This window comes from Rhinopithecus bieti, unplaced genomic scaffold, assembly GCF_001698545.2.
Source record: "Rhinopithecus bieti isolate Rb0 unplaced genomic scaffold, ASM169854v2 scaffold_4911, whole genome shotgun sequence".
Classification (NCBI taxonomy): domain Eukaryota; kingdom Metazoa; phylum Chordata; class Mammalia; order Primates; family Cercopithecidae; genus Rhinopithecus; species Rhinopithecus bieti.
Genome location: NW_016804526.1, coordinates 673,219 through 693,730, shown reverse-complemented (window position 1 = coordinate 693,730; position 20,512 = coordinate 673,219). Strand labels below are relative to the sequence as shown.

The following is a 20,512-nucleotide window of genomic DNA, read 5'->3' as shown; positions in this document are numbered from 1 at the left end:
AAAAAAAAAAAGATGTTTTAAAGCTCAAGGGACTTAACTGTAAAGTAGAGGGGAAAAGGTAGAAATACGTGTTGAGGAAACCCAGGGGGCCCCCAGGGCATTATTTTTGCTATAGCTTTCCAGAAAGAGAAAGTGGTGCTTAAAGAAATAATTTCCAATGTTTCCCTTCAGACTAAAATTCGGATGAACTCTGAACTGAGACTCTTTGCATCTCATTTTCTCATTAGGTTTTACTACAGCCAACAAAACTTTCTGTGGTGAATTACTTCCCTTCTCAACAGAATACCAGATTCCCATAATTCTACACAAACTGAAATAATGAAATGGTTTTTAACCAAGCTTTAGGGATTAGAGAGGGAAAAAAAAGTAAAAAAGAAAGGGCACCAAGGTCTTACCATCTCTGTGCTAACCAAAGTGTGGTTTTCCAGCCCTTTTTCTTGCCTATTAAAAAAAATAAAAACAAAAAACGGAAATGCCACTGGGCTTGAAACCCCATTTAAAATCAGATTTCTCTTTCAAGTTCCCTTGCAATACAAGTCAAAGTCATTTCTACCATAAAAAAAAAAAAAAAGTGGGGGGAGGTGCAAATTAATCCTAAACCCATGGCTCAAATAGGACCTGGTATAGTAAATAAAGGCTTTTAAAAGTAGTCATGGCATTGAGAAATGGTTCCATGCACCTAAGCCAGAGGCACCAATGTAAAAACGAGTAATTGTATTTTAACACAAAAGATTGAAAAGCATTTCGTTTCACATCCTAATATTATTCCATGCACTTAAAAGAATTACTTAATATTGACTCTGTATCAGGCATAAGACAGGTTCTTGCCCTCAAAGAACTTATAATTCAGTTGAGAAGCCAAAACCTAACATGAGCTTTTAAAGAAGGATGCAGTACAAAACATGGTATAATTAAGTGTTAAACAATGCAGTATAGATGCTCAGTGACCTAGGAGATTAGAAGAAGGGAAAGGTCACTGAGGGCTGGGAATGTCAAAAGCCTGTATTTTCAATAAGTTCTTAAAATGATAGCATGTTAGAAAGCTGTTATAATTGCTGCTAATTTGTAATTTTAAAGTGTTGACATGATTCGCCATTGCTTTCCAACCAGTAGCTGTTCAAAAGGACATACAGTTGAAGGTGAAAGGAGATATTTCTTTATGATCTCCAGAGATTTGTATTGAGGGGAAAAAAGACATACTTTCTTGTTGAATAATAGACAAATAATTGAGCATATTTTGCATGGGGAATACTAAATTGAGTGAACAGGAATTCAAACCTCAGGCTGTGATTTTGGTATAAATTTTTGTTTCTAAAAAACCATTTTCTTCCTGCTAAATAAGCTTAAAAGTTTTGGGAATAAAGTCAGCTAGAAAAAATTTTTTGTTTATCTTCTAATATCTATTTTCCACGAATTTATTTTTCTTTTAAGAAAGGCGGACTAAAAGTGCAGAGTCACATTCTCAAGGCAATGAGAATTTTTTAGCTCTAAAATGGTGTGTGTGGCAGGGAGAACATTTAACATCCTTTAAAATTGAGACATCTGAACAGCAACTTATCTTTTGAAATCACCAGATCTCAAGTGTGCTTTGCACTCTTGGTCTTAAAATGCGTTTCATTTTCTAGTTTGGCAAACATTCCAGTCTCCTTACATTTGCTACCTTTTCCGTCTTTGCAACACAGGCAGTCTGAGCTAAATTAGGTTTGTTATAGTGAAGTTTTGAAGCTTAAACTGCTAAAATAGAGGCATGTCCCTAACTTTATACAAGTTTAGAGAATCGTAGTAAGCATTATTTTTTTTCTCCATACTTGTCTGCATTCAGGGTCTTCCGAATAAATGTCAGTTAATTCCCCTATTCGAAAAAGAGGGACTTTTTCGTAACAGTTGTACAACCAGGCTAAAGAGCACACCCTTGTCTTTCCTGAAGGGGAGGCAACCTGCAGTAATATGAGGTAATTAAATTTAGCCTTAGAAAAGTCTTTGAAACGTTCTAATCAAGACTTTCAGCTTTCCGATTGTGTGCGCTTTATTTTTCAATTCTTGCTAGTCCCGATTTTGCATTTCTAATGACAGTGAACTGACAACGCGTGAAAGCGGTCTGAGGAGCAAAACAAAGCCAGCAAGCCTGCTTCTGGTGTGCCAAGATTAATCAATATTCCAGAAACCTCGGGGTTTCCCCCTCCTCCCCTGTGCGGTTTCCATTCCCCGCTCCTCCTTTCCCGGGCACAGACTCCTCCCCTTTTCTTAAGTTGCCCTGATAGTAACTTGCAGTCTCAGAGCACATGCACACTGTCAGAGCTAGCCTGCCTGCTTACGCGCGCTGCGGATTGTTGCTCCGTTGTACCTGCTGGGGAATTCACCTCGTCACTGCTTGATATCTTTCACCCCTTACAAAATCAGAAAAGGTAAGTGTCACATTCTGTGTTCCTGCTGGGTTTAATTTCTCCTTTCACTTCTCTGCCGATCTATTTTGCCTTCCAAGCAGAGGAGTAGCCTGAATCAAGGCTAGCCATTTTGGTAGATAAAGTCCATGTTAGTCCTCTCACGTCGTGAGAGTGTGGTGTCTATTTATGCCGGGTCCTCTGCTAATTTGGAGTTGAGTCATTCGGGGTGGATTGGGAGCAGATTGTGGCGCGAGATCTAGAAAAGGATCAAAGTTGAGCGGATCTGCTTAAAAGTGACTGGTAAGAGGAATCAGAGCTATTAGTTAAAAAAAAAAAAAATCTGATCTCTCCTACTTCCCAGTTTTCATTTCTCCCTAAGTATTTAATCCGGTGTGACGTCTTAAACATATTATAAGTCTTAATATCACTGACCCCAACTTGCAATTATATTTAAAAGGCAAACTGTTAAGACAAGTCTTTTTTTTTTCTTCCTGCACTGGGATTTGCTAAAAGCTTGCAAGGAGTCATTTGCGAGGAGTCCTTTGGTTTCCAGTTACCTCCCCCACAGGCGCACACGCTGGCTGCTTGCGTTGGCAGCGACACACAACCAGGGTACGGCTGGTTTTCACTCGGATTGATTATGGGAAGGGCTATGGATTAGAACTCCTGTAAAGCACCAGGAGGAATCCCTTGATTTTTCAAAACAGCTGATTTCCACCAGGAAAGAGATTTACTGAAATGTAGTTAAATAGCGTGAGTGGTTTAAAGAAACCAGAAACCACACGCTGTAATGTTTGGAATGAAAATTGGTTTCATCTCCTCATCTGTTCTAGAAATCCTAAATCTTAAAATGCTAAATCTTAAATGCTAAATCTTAAAATGCTAAAAAGTCAGCGATGGTTTCCTTGGAAGACTCCAGCATGTGTGTCACAAAGAAAAACGCTACTTCATACTTCCACTTGTGATAAAAACGAAGCTGAATTGTGATTTCAGATGATTTATAGATGTGCCCAGAGCACTTTGCTTATTTCATGGGAAAAAAATGAAAAAATTACCCTGTAAAATAGTCACATGTATTTCCCATGTACTGTGGGCACTTGTGTTCTTTTTATGACCATATTTACTAGTAGATATTATTATTTTTTAATGAAGAAAATAGCTGATTACTTCACTACATATAATAGAGAAACTTCTACCTATCAATATCTTAATTATTTTTATTGACCTGGTTGTGCCTTCAATCATGTATACAGCATAATTTGTCAAGTAATGATTGAGTATCTTCTGTGCATTCAGTTCAATTGGACATTTATTGAGCGTGTACGTTGTGCAAGGCATCAACTGGGTTCTGCGGGGGATAGGGGATAGGGGTTCTCAGTCAGATCCAGCTCTGAAGAACCCTTTCATAGCCTCATTGGAGGGGGAAGGACGGAGTTTTAAAAAGAAAATAGAACATAAGTTCTGCATATATATTTCGAATTTATGCACATTTCCCACACGTGGTCCACTAAAATATGCACACTGCAGCCTTGAAGTCTGGTATTGTGGCTCTCCAGTCCTTGATTCCTGCTGAGATTATGCAGTTTGCCAAGAGCTTGCCTGGTGTAGAGCAGCACTGATTTCTCACCCCTGGAGGCTATAACTCATGTCTCTTTTTCTCCCATTCTAGCTGTGTTTTCTAATACCAAAGAGGAGGTTTGGCTTTCTGTGGGTGATTCCCAGACACTGAAGTGCAAAGAAGAGACACTCCTAGAAAAGTAAAATATGACTAAAAGCAATGGAGAAGAGCCCAAGATGGGGGGCAGGATGGAGAGATTCCAGCAGGGAGTTCGTAAACGCACACTTTTGGCCAAGAAGAAAGTGCAGAACATTACAAAGGAGGATGTTAAAAGTTACCTGTTTCGGAATGCTTTTGTGCTACTCACTGTCACCGCTGTCATTGTGGGTGAGTCATTTGATTAAAAACAAACAAACCTGTATCTTGTTTCTCTGGGGCATCTGGCTGCCCGGGGAATATTATCAGATGAACTAGTTGTAGGTATCAAAATGATAGCCTAGGCTTTCCTCTGAACTTGATGGTTTTTCTCCACAAAAATGACTGTCTGGGCATGTTTGGAAGAATATATCATAAACACATCATCAGGCATCATTAAGCATTATGCAAATCAATTGTGTGAGGAAAAAAATAAATACAATATTTTCCCATTTCATGTAAGGATAAAGAAGCGATAATTTCATCATTAGGCATGACAAAGCAAGCATGCTAGATTTGGCCAAAATGTAATTATATACAATGTCAGTTCCACTTAAAACTAATTTATACAATTAGTACACCTAAAATAAGATGTTGGTTCCGAATAGTAATTATATTCTAACTGGTGCTGACTTGAAGCTAAATATCAAGACTTAGACACAGAGGCCGAATCCTTTATATGTTTGCACTCTGTCACCCAGCAACTGGGAAAGGTAGATTGGGGAAAATGTTAACACAGATCTCTTTCATTCATTGCTTTGCAGAGCCTGCCATAACCAGCTATACCTTTTTTTGAGTCATTTCCATCTCTTACTAATTTAGCAGGGTTGACAGCAATCTGTACTAATAAAATATTACTGTTTTGTTTATTGATCTTAAAAGTTATAGTTTATTACTTATGGGTGGCATTGGTCCCACTTTAAAATATAGCTGAAAAAACCTACTTATTTGGAATTTTTGACCAAACCAATATAGAAATCCTTGGGTTGACAAACATATAAGCCAAAGGCAGGTTGTAAAAATGCTCTAACTTAACCTACCAATTTGCCACCAAAAAGGAGCCATTCAGTACAGTTTTAATCTCTACTTTGGAGTTTGCCGAGATTTCCATCAACTTTAAAGAGGTAATGATTTAATAAAGATTAAGAAAATTCTGTAGTGTGTAAATATAATTATAACATTTTTCAAGGAAATTGAATTCTTAAATTGTAGACAAATGAAATACAGCAGGAGAGTTTGCCACAAGACTTCAGATACATCCCATTTTAACATGATTCTCTTACATTAGTAATCACTGGTGATAAATGATGGTTCAATTAATTTTAGAGATATTCAAAGAGAACATATCCTAACTGACCCAGAGAAGTAATGGCTGTCCACAGTAGTTTTCCAGGCTTGAATATATTCCTAGATGAAGTATTTCAGTCCCACATCATTGTCCTGGAAGTCAATGCAGAATGCTGTCTGCTTGCCTCATTTTTCACTCTGAATCAAAATCATTGCCAAGCCAAGAAATAGCTGCATAGTAATAATTGCAAACATTTATATAGTACTATTCCAGCTACTCTGTAGGAGTTTTGTTTATATCGGCTCACTTAATCCTCAAACAGCCTATGAAGCGAGTGGGAAGGTATGATTACTATGATCTTCCTCATTTTGTAGATGAAACTGACTGTGGAGACATCAAGCAATTTGCCCAAAGTCACAACACTAGCAAACTCTAGAGCTGGAAGTCAAATTCAGTCTAGTGTCAGAGGCCATTCTCTTAACCACTCTATTCTTCCTCTGCTCTAATGCTAGTTGACATCTTCTAAGAGATGTCAGGAAAAGAAATACCCTCATAAGTTGATGAAGGCCAGTTAGCTAGCAGTGCTAGATGCATTCACATAGCATTGTCATTTAACTGTATGATTTACCCAGTTAAACTCAACAGAAAACTTACAGTTCTCCTATAGACCATTAAGCCACATCCTTCTCATTCATTTAACAAATATTCATTTATAATTCATGATCCTGTACATATAATAAATAGAGCTCAGTAATACTGGAGTATATTTGAAAAAGACGGAGAAACACCATTCAAAATGGTGTTGTAAACACCAGAAGAGTTGAATTTCTAAGACAGAAATGTTTCATTCAAGAATAGAGGAATGGAAAGTCATAAAACTTGAACATGGAAGACAGATTGATGGAGAAGGAAGTTCCTAAGTGATTAGTACGAAGCAATAACATCTCTAATAAAAGGAAGATAATGCCAGTATTTAAAAGTCTGTTTTTCTCTAGGAGTTCTGGGATCATTCCTCACCCAATGAGGGCTTTCCTAAGATTTGTGAGAACTGCAATAAGAGTTGGCTGAGCTAGGGTAGATAAGTTGGCCGGGTGCCCTCATGGTTGGCTTTACTAATGGAAACTGAGGAGGCAGAAGCAGCAAGAAGAAGGAGCTAACAAAGAAACACATAAAAAGAGCTCATTGACAGTCCAAGAGACCACTGAGTCTACATCAAAGACTTGGAATAGCAAATAGACAACTTAGGAGCAAATAGATTTAGGAGAGAAGGAAGAACCCTTCAGTTATCTGTTAGTGTGTCTTCCACTGAGGGCCCAGTGGATATAAAGGCTCCATTTAGCTTGTCACTGGGTTCCATGTCTACCAGTCTTAAGAGATAGAAAAAGAACGTGTCTGTACACCAACTCTTAACTTATTTGCAGTAGCATAAGAAAAAACAAGAAATATGCTAGCAAGGAAGGAGATAATTATTTTCCCCAAAGATGAGATGAGAAGAGCTATATTTATTACCTAGTTTTCAAATTCCTAGGTTTTTATTGCTTTTAGAAAAAAACAAAAATCATTGGGAAAACCTATGTACTGGGTTGAATCTTTGGTTCAGTCTGGTTTTTTCTGCCTTTTTGAAATAAAATGTATGTGATTTAATGTGTGGAAGTGGAAACTAGAAAAATATGACAAAGACATGTGAATCCATATATTCAAAATAAAGTAGAAAATTATAAGTATTTTGATATAAATTCATCTACAAGCATAAGCATAGAACCATTTGTACAATTTTATGTAATTTCTACTGTCATTTCTAAGCAACGTCAAAGTCTGAATGTGCCATGCTATGACAAAAGCTCGTGTAACAAGAGTGGTTAGCAATCTGAAAGAACACAGTGCCAAGTTCCACATCCCTTAGAGGGCCCATCATGAAAGCATTAGGTAATGGTCTGCCAGGGCTGTTGTGGACATCTGTCTGACAAAAACCACACTGGGAAGAGTGGTTATTGTCTTTCTTCCTCCAGAAAGCAGTTTCTCCCTTCAGACTATGGTAAGTTGTGTTAGAGTGACCTCAGACATCTCGCTGAAAGAAAGGAAAAGTCCTTTGTCATGTTCAAGTCACAGAACACTGACTCTTTCCATGGCTAGGGAATGAATTACACAATAAAAGTGAAATCTCAGGACAAACAATATAAAGAAATGGGTCATAAGATCATAAGATCAGCTACAAGGTGGGGAGATGTTTATAAATACGAATGCACAAAATTGAGTGGTGGTTTTACCTGAAGGCATTCACAAACACAGTAAACTAGCAGCTTTCTCTGATGTTGGTCTTGGCGTGCGGGCACACACACACACACACACACACACACACACAGAGTTTACATTTGAGTTATCCTTTTTCTGATGTTCTCCTTGCACAGTTTACATTTGAGTTCTCCTTTCTCTGACATTGGTCTTCACACACACACACACACACACACAGACACACACACACACACACTCTCACAGAGTTTACATTTGAGTTCTCCTTTATATGGATTTGAAAGAAATTGGTGACTTCTCAGGAAAGAAATCATCCTGGCTAAATTTTTATAAAGCATTTCCCTCTGTTCTCTAATACTCTGGCTATGAATTTAAATTGCACTAAAATTCAGTGCAATTCTGTAATATCTCTAGATGGATATACAAGAAACTGGTCAGCATGGCTGCCTGTTGGGATAGGAGCTAGGTGTCTAGAGAATGGGGTGGAAGGAATACTGCTTTCCTTTGAGTAAGTTTTGTATTATTTGATTTTCCCCTTATTTTTATATTATCTACTGATAGCTATTATCTACTAAGTAAATAAGTTAAATTATTTACTTAAAAATATTCAATGCTATTCAATTTAACAAATATGTTAAATTGTTATGTATCTTGGATGTTATGTATCTTGCCCTGTGCTATGCTATGGGGATCCCCTGTTCTCAGGTAATTTCATAAGAGACATGGATGAAAAAGAAGATGAGAAAGGAATATCCAAGGATCAGAGGTGGTAATAGAGAAGTTTCTAATTAGCTGTAAAAAAAAAATTTTTAATGAGATCATATTATGCATACTGTTTTACATAATATGGCATTTTTCTGTGTTGGGACTTTAGAGGTTCCATTTCCTTTTAATAGCCACATTAGGAGTCCTAGATGTGCCATCTGAAAAAAAAAAAAAAAGAGTATGGCTTTTGATGAAGGTAGATCTGGATCCATGTGCCAGCTGTATTATTTAACAGCTGTGTGATCCAAAGGAGGCATCTCTGAGCCTCAGTTTCCTGTAGCTATAATATATTTTTGCCATAGTTATAATATGTGTTGCTAACAATAATAGAGGCTGGGTGCAGTGACTCACGCCTGTAATCCCAATACTTTGGGAGGCCAAGGTGGGAAGATCTCTTGAGCCCAGTAGTTTGAGACCAGCCTGGGCAACATAGTGGGACCCCATCTTAAAAAAAAAAAAAGAAAGAAAGAAAGAAAAGAAATAGCCTTGTTGATGTTCACTATTTTGGGCTGGGCAAGGTGGCTCACACCTATAATCCCATCACTTTGGTAGGCCAAGGAGGGAGGATCACTTGAGCCAGGAGTTCAAGATCAATCTGGGCAACATAGTAAGATCTCATCTCTACAAAAACATTTTTAAAAAAATTATCCAGGTGCACATGTCTGTAGTCCCAGCTGCTCAGGGGCTAAAGTGGGAGGAGGATTGCTTAAGCTCCTTATCGCTGCAGTGAGGCTGCAGTGAGCCATGTTCATGCCATTGCACTCCAGCCTGGATGACAGAGAGAGACCCTGTCTCCAAAAAGGAAAATAATAGTAATAATGATAATAGCTAACACTCACAATGTATGGAAAGCACAGTTGTATTTAAGTATATTAACTTTATTTAATTCTCACAACAACCCAGAGAGGGAGGTAATTTTATTACTCTCATTGTACAGATGAAAAAACTGAAGCCCAAATCCTTATCACACAGCTGATGAATACTGAGTGGGATTCAAATCCTCCATTCCGGCTCCAGGTGCTCATTCACCACACTGTTCTGGGTGCTAGAACACCCATTCTGGCTTTACTCCAGCAATTCGCTGAGGGTCTGCCTGAGGTAGCAACGGAAGAGATGGAAAAGAGAGGTTGAACTGAAAGACCACTGGTGAGACTTGGCGATTGATTCAATGAGAGAAGGTGGACTGCAGACCGATGGCACGATTTCTGGCTTAGGTGGCAGAGTGGCTGATGACGCCACTGTTGAAGGTAGGATACAGGAGAAAGATTGGGGCCTCGGGGTGCACGAGTTCAGTTTGGACCTGTTGAGTTTGCGGGGCGGGATGCCACTGAGGTGGATATACAATGGGAGAAGCTTGTTGCAAATCAAGATTTAGAAGGTATTCCTACAATCTCCAAACTGAACGAAGACAGTTCTGTCTTTGGATTTCAAGTGAATAAGGATCAGTGAATTGGGCTATCCTACTGCAAAAGTGAGTCTACTCTGTAAGTGAGTCTATTCTCAGAACAGTTTCCATAACTCTAGGGCCCTCTCCTTCATGTTTAAAAGCACTAATCTTTCAGAAATGCTATAGTGATTTCTGGACGTAACTGGCCAAGTCCGTTAGGTCAGCCAAGCAGGTTAATCAATATGGTTTGCTATCAGCTGCTGAACTGAACTGACCGGTAGTGGGACCACACCAGTCAACTGCTTGGGTTCGTGAAGCAGGCACAGTTGGGCACCCACACCTCTCAACTTCCTGAACCCCTGATAGCGGGGCATTTCCACACTGATTGAACAACAGCAATCCAAAGAACGATGGACAGATATCTGGGTTCAGACTTACGGTTTCTTCAACACTTCCTGGAAATGAGCAGGGAGAGAGGAGCTTCAGGAAGCTGGGGGGAGGGGGATCCTGAGTCCCCTGGTGTTACCAGAGCTCAGCTGTGCTTTCACTAAGCAGAGACTGGGAGGCCAGGAGGAGGAAGCTGAGGATTTGCAGAGTTTTGCTCTGGAGAAGCCACACTGGGATAGGGTATAAGAACTAGGGTCTGATTTATCTGTGCTTTATCTTCTCCCCTGGGAAGAAAAAATACAGAAAAATTGTCAGGGCTAGTGATGACACATGTGCTGCCCACAGCACATGCATCCTAGCCCTCTCCCACCTTCTCCAAAAGCACTCCAGGAGCTGCCTCCTACTGTGAGGGTGTAGCCCAGTAAGGTATAGTGGAGATCAGAGCTATGTGCTCTGGAGTCAGACAGCCTAGGTTTATGTCCAGTTCTGGAACTGAGCCTCTGTTTCTTCATGTATAAAATAGAATAATTATAAAAACTGTCGCCAAGATTTATATCTCAGTTCTGCTCTGTACAAGCCATGTCACCTTAAATGATTTCCCTAAGTGCTTGCCAGGTAAAGTGTTCATAGACATTGTAAACCCCATGTCTTTTATTTACATCTCTGATATGGCTTTGAGCCGTCATATGCACTGATTTGATGATGCTGATCTTCCAGAGAGCTATAAGACCCTGGTATTTGGGGAGGCTGTGGGGCAGTGATTTCAGAAGATACTCACCTGGTTTGGGTTTAGAAGTGGCTTCTATTTCCTTAGCTAGAGAAGAGAGCCAAGAGAGTTGTAGGAAGAGCCTTAATAGTTGTAAAGGGCTTTTAGATGCAGAAATGAAAGCCTCAGAGTAAGTGATACCATCATTATCTGTCCCTTACCAATCTGGCCTCCTGAGCAGAACCAGAAAGTAATCCCCAGGCAGCCATTATCACAGTACACTACTCAGTGGAGGGGGCGCCTGAGAGTGGACGCCTCTCTCGGGAAAACGGAGAGATGCTGAGAAATGTTTTAATAAGTATTGTAATACACTCAATAGTGAATTTTTTGTTCATACGCCTCGGGGCCAATCTGAGTGTTCACCACCTCCCTGGTTTCTTTTTTCCTCCAGCCCTTTGGTGCCTACTGCCCATTAACTGCCACTCTGATCAGAGTGGGGGCTGGCTGGAACCCTGAGAAAAATGTGGCTGGTTTCCAAGAGAGTTGGGAAAGGTGGTTTTGAAGCAGTGGGTAGAAAACTTAATGTTGTTCTAAGTGTATCTCTGGATTCTGTTTTGCTCTTTTTCTTCTTGTCAATTCAGATATTGAGGAAACAGAGCAAATAATTTCAAATTTCTCTTTCAAGTAGGTGGTCAAATAAGCAAGTGTGTTCAGAACAATTAACCTGCAGTAATAATACCTTTCATTTTTGTGGTGTTACAGTTTACAAAGCACTTTCTGTTGCACTCTCTGTAGCATGTAAGCTATGGCCAGGCCACCCTCCTTCTGATTCGTATCTGCAAATGTCTGGGATGCAGCTAAGAAAGCATTGAGAGTCTAAAGGTCCTGGGTACAGGCCAGGCTCTACCATCAACTAACTCGATTTATGATGTAAGACATCATAAATCTCATTTTCTCATCAGCAAAGTAAGTTTGGACTAATGTCTGCTTCCAACTCCAAAATTCTATCGTTTTAAGTCTAGTTTATCTTCCTCTAAGGTATCTGAATATATGGAATAATAAGCAGAGATGTTTTGCTTTATTTTGTTTTCTTTTGTTTTGTTTCCAGGGCATGACACTGTACCATTGCTAGAATCTTTTTCCTGGATAACCCATTCTGGCTGGTCTCTCCAGTCTAACAAATAGCCCCCTTCTCTCCCTTTGACCTCTCGAGGGCCCCTGGCTCTGGGTCTGATAATCAGTGTTTCCTAGCCAGTGTTTGAGAACACAGTGAGGGCACACTTTGCAGGAGCCCCTTCTGTCCTTCAGTCTCTGCCCATCGCTCATAAATTAGGGGAAGAAAACCACAGGCTTTTGTTTTTGCTATAGAATAAATAAGATTGTGAAAAGCCTAACTTGTTTAGAGGAGGCAACCAGAGTTTAAGCACTGTCTTTTGCAAGCTGTACGTTCCAGGTACTTGATATTTATGGAACACTAGGATACTATCATTCATCAAGTATTTGCTGGCAGCTAGGTGAGCTGCATCATTGCTGGGAGCAGAGAAAACACACAGAGCGCTTCAGTGCACAAAGTTTAGCAACTGTACTCACTGAGTATAAAAATGATGAATTTTGACTGCGTGCAGTGGCTCACGCCTGTAATCCCAGCACTATGGGAGGCCGAGGTGGGTGGATCATGAGGTCAGGAGATCAAGACCAGCCTGGCCAAGATGGTGAAACCCGGTCTCTACTAAAAATGCAAAAATTAGCCAGGCATGGTGGCGGATGCCTGTAATCCCAGCTACTTGGGAGGCTGAGGCAGAGAATAGCTTGAACCCGGAAAGTGAAGGTTGCAGTGAGCCAAGATCGCACCACTGCACTCCAGCCTCAGATAGAGACTGCATCTAAAAAAAAAAGATGAGTTTTGTGTCAAGCTTCAGTGCTATCAAGATTGCCTAGAGCTTATTCCCTAGGCCAAGAATATTCACATCACTATGCCCTATCAAGAGATGGACTCAAGAGAGTTTGAAACCAAAAAGAGAAAGATAAAAGGCCCAAAAAGGTTTAGATAAAGGAAGATATACCCTGGATGAATTAAGGGAGGGCGCTCCCTTTTTCCCTTTGTATAACTTATCAAAGATTGGAGGGTAGATTTAGGAGCAGCGAATTGAAAGGCACAACCAAGTTTTGAATTTCAAGACGGGGTTTCTGTCTCCAGAGAGAGCAACTCCATTCTTCTTGTCCTCAGGCTTCTCCAGTTCTCCAACAATGATTCCAGGCTACAAACTGCTGCAGCTTCACAGAGAGAAGACAGTGGGCTGTTAGCGAGAGACTTCTTATTCAGAATCTTGTACGAGGCTCATTTATCCCTAATGAGAGTAGGGAGAAAAATACACCCTGCAAAGATGGTGCCTTCTTTTATACACATTGCATTACTTGAAATTTCATCTTTCAAGCAAATGAAACAAAAGCCCGGGTTTCTTGTGCTTATCTAGAAGCTTGCTGGTGTCTTCAGCTACTTGATGAATGTGAAGAGAAACATCAAGAAGGAAATTATTAGTCTACCAAGAAACTTCTTGTGAAAAAAGTAGTCATGCTTTTATTTAGTTATTTATTTATTTTTGTTTTCTTAGATTTGCTCTCTTAGGGTTAATGAAGTAGTTCGTAAGCAAACCTGAGATTCAGCAGACTTTTCAGGGCTTTGTAAGTTCTGACATTGCAATGCTTTCCACGAGATGATGGATGACGAGAAGCTTGTCATCTTCGCAGAGCGGTTTCAGTTTTCTCATTCTTGCAACTTCAAGGGCTACTAATTGGTTGAAGCAGCACATGAGCCTATAATGATTGAGTTCAAAGTTTTTTCAGATCCACTTCCTTGTCTCCAAAAAAAAGAAAGCAGTTTGGTCAGAAAGTGATCTACTCACTATAAATCTGAGCACAATGCTCCTAAATCTACCCTGCATGGCCTAAACTAAGTAAATTCCTCATTAAAGCAAATTAAAGCAGGATTGAGGAGAAATCAACCCAGACTCAAAGCGACATTTTAGAAAGATGCAGGCATCCAGCAGAAATATTGCAGAAAAGAATCCAGTAAGATTAAAAAAGAAAGAGGGAGAAACAGTGGTGGGCCTTTTTTTTTGGCCTATTTTATTTTATTTACGTAGTAAATAAATTTACATAGTCCAAAATAAAAAAGTACAAAAGCTTGTAAAAAGAAAGTATCATATTGACCCCTATCCCCCAGGGTTCCCGTTTATCTTGTTATTCATTTCTCATATGCCCTTGGAAAGATGTTATGACTATAAAAATAAATATGTATTTATTCCTTTTTTAACTCTTTGTATACAAATAATAGCATGGTATACATAGCCCACTTTTCACCTTGCTTTTTTCACTTTACAGCATACCTTGCATATTATTCCTTAGCACGTAGAAAGGCCCCTTATTCTTGGGGCTACATCGTATGGGTATACTATAACTTATTTAAGCAATTAGCAATTGATGGACACTTCGGTTGTTTCCAGTCTTTAGACATTTTTATTTTAAAATGGTGCAATGAATGATCTTTCACCCACGTATCTGTGGATATACCTAGAAGTGAAATTGCTGGGTCTAAAGGTATACTCATTTGTAATGTTGATAAGTATTGCTAACTTGTACCCCATAGAATTTGTGATCATTTGCTCTCCCAAATTGTGGGATTTAAAAAAGAGTTAGCCTCGGTACTGTACTGCCTCTGCCAAAGGTAAGCATGAGTGGACTTTGCAGTTTGTGTGGGTTACACAGACAAATGGAGGAAACTAAGGAAATCAGCGCATTGGAAAACTGCAATTTCAGGATTGAATTGAATGCAGGTATCTCCCTTCTTCTAAAGCCCAAATTTAATCCAGATACAACACCCAAAGCTTTAATTTGTATGTTACGTTCAACTTTTGAAGCACCTTCACGTCTCTTACCATCTATAATCTTCACAATAAACTGTGAAAAAGATGGACCAGGGTTTCAGTTTTTATCGCTCCCTCTAAGCCGTCACCTCCTACCACCGATTTAACACAAGTTTAGAAAGTGAAACATTGAGCAATGTGTCAAGCACACTTAGAAATAAGAGATGGCCAGAAATAAGACTATAGAAGCTAGGATCACCCCGCTCCCAGGCCAGCCCTGGCTCTTTTAGGTACAGTCTTAGGGGATGCAACCTGTCCATTAATAATTCCCCAGAATACTGGTGCTGACAGTCTGAGCACAAATGGGTCTCGGCTGGGCTCTAGAGCAGAACATAAAATCAGGAAACAGGAGCAAACTTTACTCTTCATACTGCACAGAGACGTATCAGTTAGTAGAACAGAGGCTCTGAAAGAACAGAAGAGGGAATAGATGGAAACGGGAACACCCTTGCTGTGCACCACCATATAACACACAAAAGGCACCAGGGGAACGTGGGAAATTTTAAACATATTTCATTTCCAGTTTCTACTCACTCATAATAATATCTTTTTTTCCAGAAAGGAAGGCAACAAGTCCTGCTTTTAATTGCTATTTCTGGAATAGAATATTTTTTAAAATAACAACAGATTGGACATTTAGAACACCTGTAGGATTATTTGTAAATTAAATTACCACATCGCATAGCCTTTTTCAGTGCAGTTTTTGGAAGAAAGCACCAGGCCTTTCTTAGAACTCCAAGGTTCTTCTGATGCAGTTGTCTCTAAGAGTCACACACCGCATGCACATAAGTCTGTGTCTCCACTCTACTTAGTCATCAGTCACCCAGGGCTCGCTCATCTGGGCACCCCTTGTGGAACAAGGCTGGGGCAGGTATTTCCCACCTTCAGCAACAGGAAATACCAAAGGACAAAAGAATGAGCCAGGCCAAGGCCCAAATCTCCCAAGGATGTGGGAACAGAGGAGTGGGGGAGGGTTAAGAGGTTGCCTCCAACACCCAGTAGCTTCTCACCAGGAAACGCCTGGAAGTTTGACAGAAACAAAAGACCAGGGACCAGCAGAACTCTTACCCAGGTAGATTCACCATTATGGCTTTGCCTTCTTTGTAAAAATAAGCTAATGCAGCTTGGCGCACTGGCTCACTCCTGTAATACCAGCAACTCAGGGGGTTAAGGCAGGAGGATCCCTTGAGACCAGGAGTTTGAGACCAGCCTGGGCAACATAGTGAGACCCTGTCTCTAAAAAAATTTCTAAAATTAGCCAGGTGCTGTGGTGCGCACCTGTTGTCCTTGCTACTCAGAAGGCTGAGGCGAGAGGATCACTTGAGACCAGGAGTTCGAGACCAGCCTGGGCAACAGAGTAAGACCCTATCTCTAAAAATAATGAAAAGAAGCGAGTGGAAATTTATGTCCAACAGCTTCATCAAACTGGCGTGAGACAGGCTTATGATTTCTCCAAAGTGGGCCAATTCCTGAAATAGAAATTTTTATTTGATTTCTCAGATCATTATTGCATGCCTGCCATAATAGTTGTAATGGCTAATTTGCCAAAACATTTTGGACTCATTAAATGCTCTCATATGTATTATCAAGGAGTTTAGAATTCATTAACAGAAACAAGTTGAATTAGTATAAAGCAGCTAAGCTTAATAATGTTTTTGATGAGCATGGTTCTTTTAAACTCAGAACTTAAAGTTCAGGAGGATCTTAGACACCACCCATTCCAATTGGTCTGTCTCATTTTGCAGATTGTTTTAAAAAAGAAAAAAAGAGGCCTGAAGAGATTGTGTGATTTGAAGATATTGAAACAGGCAGACCTAAGTTTGCAATCCCATCCTGTCATAACACTTACTGCAATGTGACCTTGGGCAAGTGACTTATTCTTTCTAGGCCTCAATCTTTTCATTAATGGGATACTGATATTAAATCCTACAGGTTTGATGTGAAGATTAAATCATTTAGATAAAGCATCTCCTACCCTAAGTTACTGACAGGATCAGGCCCAGAACTGTCTTTCTACAGCATCACACTTGCTCTCCCTTCTACTCAAAAAAAACCTACCTTAGGAGCAAATTCGGGATCCATAGCTATCACTCCTCATTTGTGAATTTAGAAAGCTAAGCCTATGAGAAATCATAATTCAGTCAAGATCCAGTCCCACAGAGCATGAGAGCGAAATCACATGGTTTTGTACAAAGGGGACATTCCTTAGGGTAGGCTACTATGCTCAGGGAGTGCAGTAGGGAATTGGATTTACTGGGGAGCACAGGACAGAGAGATTCCTGCATTCAGAAAGTGTGCTCAACACCAGGTGGGGACCAGGCACTGGTGCATCCTGTTTATCTGAAAGAAAATAAGTCATGTTTGTTCATTTGTTCACCAATATATTAAGCACCTACTGTGTGCCAGGAACTGTTTGAGGGACTTGATATAGGTCAGTGAACAAAACTGTCCAAAAAAAACAAAAAAAAATTCTAACTTTGTGGAGCTTATATTTAGCAGGTAGAGAAAATAATAAACAAGCATAATAAACAGAAAATTATATTGTATTTTGGAAGGTGATAGGAACTATTAAGACAAATAAAGCCAGCTAAGGGATAAGAAAGTTCAGGGTAGACCTCGTTCAGAAAGTGACATTTAAGCTAGGTCTTTTTTTTTTTTTTTTTTTTGGCAGACTCTCTGTCTGTCACCTAGGCTGGAGTGCAGTGGTGCGATCTCGGCTCACTGCAACCTCCACCTCCCAGATTCAAGCAATTCTCCTGCCTCAGCCTCCTGAGTAGCTGGGACAACAGGCGTGCACCACCACACCTGGCAAATATTTGTGTTTTTAGTAGAGACGGGATTTCACCATCTTGGCTAGGCTGGTCTCCAACTCCTGACCTCAGGTGATCCACCCGCCTCGGCCTCCCAAAGTGCTGAAGTTACAGGCGTGAGCCACCGCGCCTGGCCAAACTAAATCTTAAAGGAGGTAAATGTTGTGAATGTGTGGGAATTATGTTTTAGGCAGAAGGAAAAGCCAGTGCAAGGATCATAAAGGGGGATCATGTCTAAGATGATGGAGAAATGACTAGGAGGCAAGTGTGGAAACAGGTGAGAGCAAGCAGAGTAGGAGATGGGTTCTGAGGCAAGGTGGATCTAGGGGGCTTGCCAGGGGCAGCCACTGATTGCATGGCCTTGGGCTTAGACTACATAAGAGGAGGAGTCAGTGGAGGGAGTAGGGGAGTGAGAAGCTGACCTAGGTCTCAGTGTTCTTTTGGGAATAGGCTGGAGAGAGGTGAAGCAGAGACAGAGAAACCAGTTAGAAGACTACTGCAGTAGTCCACCCAAAAAGGAGGGTGCCTTTGTAAACTTGGAGGCTTCTTCATTGACAAATTATAAAAAAAAGTTGAATCATAGAAGGCAATAGAGTTATCCAGGGTCACACAGGGATTTAAGGGCTAGGACTAGAATCTCGACATCATTCATTCCTTAAACATTTGTAGGGCATCTTCTCCATGAAGATAGAAGCAGCCTGGTAAGGAGGCCCAGAGAATTTTGCATGTTAGATTGACCTCTAACTGCCACGTATAGCTCACTTGTCAAGTGTGGGTGGGACTTGTGACTTCTAACCAACAGAATATGGCAGAGGTGATGGGATGACACTCTTGTGATTATATTACAATTATACATCAAATTCATGTAGCCTTGAGATAAATTGGTGCTAGTTGGGTTTTGATTTTGCTACCAAAATGGAAAGATCCTAACTGTGAAATAGCAGCATGTTTGCCATGTAAAACCAGTGAGTGGTGTACTATCAACACTATGATTTTCCTTGAGCCACTAAAGTGGACATCATGGTCTCCTTTCTGGCTAGATATCAGGCTGAGGTTTTTCTGGGCAATGGGTATTAATGTCTCCTGGCCTTCCTGTAGCACTAATGTTCAAAGAGCTGGCTGGCTCATCTTGGTCAGGCACTTAGTTTTCTCGTGGTTGGCCTCAGAATGCGAGGTCTTTCTATCAAGATCATTGCCTCTATTGCTTTGAGATTTCCTTTTGACATTTGAGCTCCTTTGGGGCACTACCTTGCTTTCTGGAAGATTTTGAATAGTGAGTAATAACTCTTAGAAGACTTTGGTCTGCCAAGTTGTTCATGACAAGGTTTGCAGATAGAGGGGATAATTTAGTAAAATTTTACTATTTCAAACTCCAACATTTACCAAAAATTAAGTAGTGTGATTTGGTCTAAATTTTACTTCAAATTATGCCTCATTTTTTACTCTTAAATATTTTCTGGCATCTTAATATTTTCAATAGTCTTATCAGATTAAATGTGGACCAAATTCTTAAAGTTGGTCTTTAGCTTTCAACTTATTGTGTGTGTTTGGCCTTAAAGAGTAAACCTGTGATATCTTCTTTCTGAGGCTCCAATGTGCACATTGTGTCTTAGTTTAGAAAGTGAGACGATATTTAATTTTCCAAAGAAGTATTAGTTGTTGGCTGGGCGTGGTGGCTCACGCCTGTAATCCCAACACTTTGGGAGGCCAAGCCAGGTGGATCACAAGATCAGGAGATCGAGCCATCCTGTCTAACGTGGTGAAACCCCATCTCTACTAAAAAAATTACAAAAAATTACCCGGGTGTGGTGGCAGGTGCATGTAGTCTCAGCTACTCGGGAGGCTGAGGCAGAATTGTCTGAACCCAGGACGTGGAGCTTGCAGTGAGCCAAGATCATGCCACTGCACTGCAGCCTGGGCTACAGAGGGAGACTCCGTCTCAAAAAATAAAATAAAATAAAGAAGAAGAAGAAGAAGAAGCATTTGTTGTTAGGAAAACAAGGAACTCCTGAAGGACTCCTTTCTTGAACTTTCTATATTAGCAAAGAGAAACTATTTAAGCAAAAATGCAATTTTGTTTATAGCATTCATCCAGCACAGTTAATTTTGATCACCTTAAACATTCTAGTCAATATATTTTCTAGATTCTAGAAATCTTGTTAAAATACTAACACTGGAGTAAACCAGAAATCTTAATTAATATTGCTAACCAAAGGTGCATGATCTGAATATTGCTCATGACATCCATATATTGTATATCATCACCTAGATGCAAACTTTGCAAAATTTGTTTTAGCTCTAACAAATTCTGCTAGGAAGTTATTTTGATTTTCATTGCTATTTTTGCAGAGTAATCTATAATAAAGGGTTTGTTCTTTTGCACTGAGGATCTGGAGTCCGTAAAGCTTTTTGTCAGCCGTGGGACTATCAATCAATGTGTTTCAAATAAGTGACCACTAACGGAGCTCAGTTTTGCAAAGGGTGCGCTGCTTTGCCACAGAGAAAAACTGGTTGTGGCCGGGCGAGGTGGTTCACACCTGCAATCCTAGCACTTTGAGAGGCTGAGGTGGGTGGATCATGAGGTCAGAAAATCGAGACTACCCTGGCCAACATGGTGAAACCCAGTCTCTACTAAAAATACAAAAAAAAAAAAAAAAAAAAATTAGTTGGGCATGGTGGCGCATGCCTGTAATCCCAGCTACTTGGGAGGCTGAGGTAGGAGAATCACTGGAACCCAGAGGCGGAGGTTGCAGTGAGCCGAGATTGCACCACTGCACTCCAGCTTGGGCAACAGAGAAAAAGGGAAGAGAAAGGAAGGGAAGGGAAGGGAGGAGAGGGGAGAGGATAGGAGTGGAGGGG

The 20,512-nt window shown here is 40.3% G+C and overlaps 1 protein-coding gene across 1 annotated transcript in view; it reads left to right on the top strand.

The window, feature by feature from the left end:
- The first annotated feature begins 2,023 nt into the window (after positions 1-2,023).
- SLC1A3 (solute carrier family 1 member 3) overlaps positions 2,024-20,512 on the top strand; it is an 84,716-nt gene continuing 66,227 nt past the window's right edge. Inside the window, exons 1-2 of the mRNA XM_017868907.1 lie at positions 2,024-2,405; positions 4,054-4,329. Of these exons, the coding sequence (XP_017724396.1) occupies positions 4,149-4,329 (181 nt within the window). The 5' untranslated portion in view covers positions 2,024-2,405; positions 4,054-4,148. The remainder of the gene's footprint in view (positions 2,406-4,053; positions 4,330-20,512) is intronic.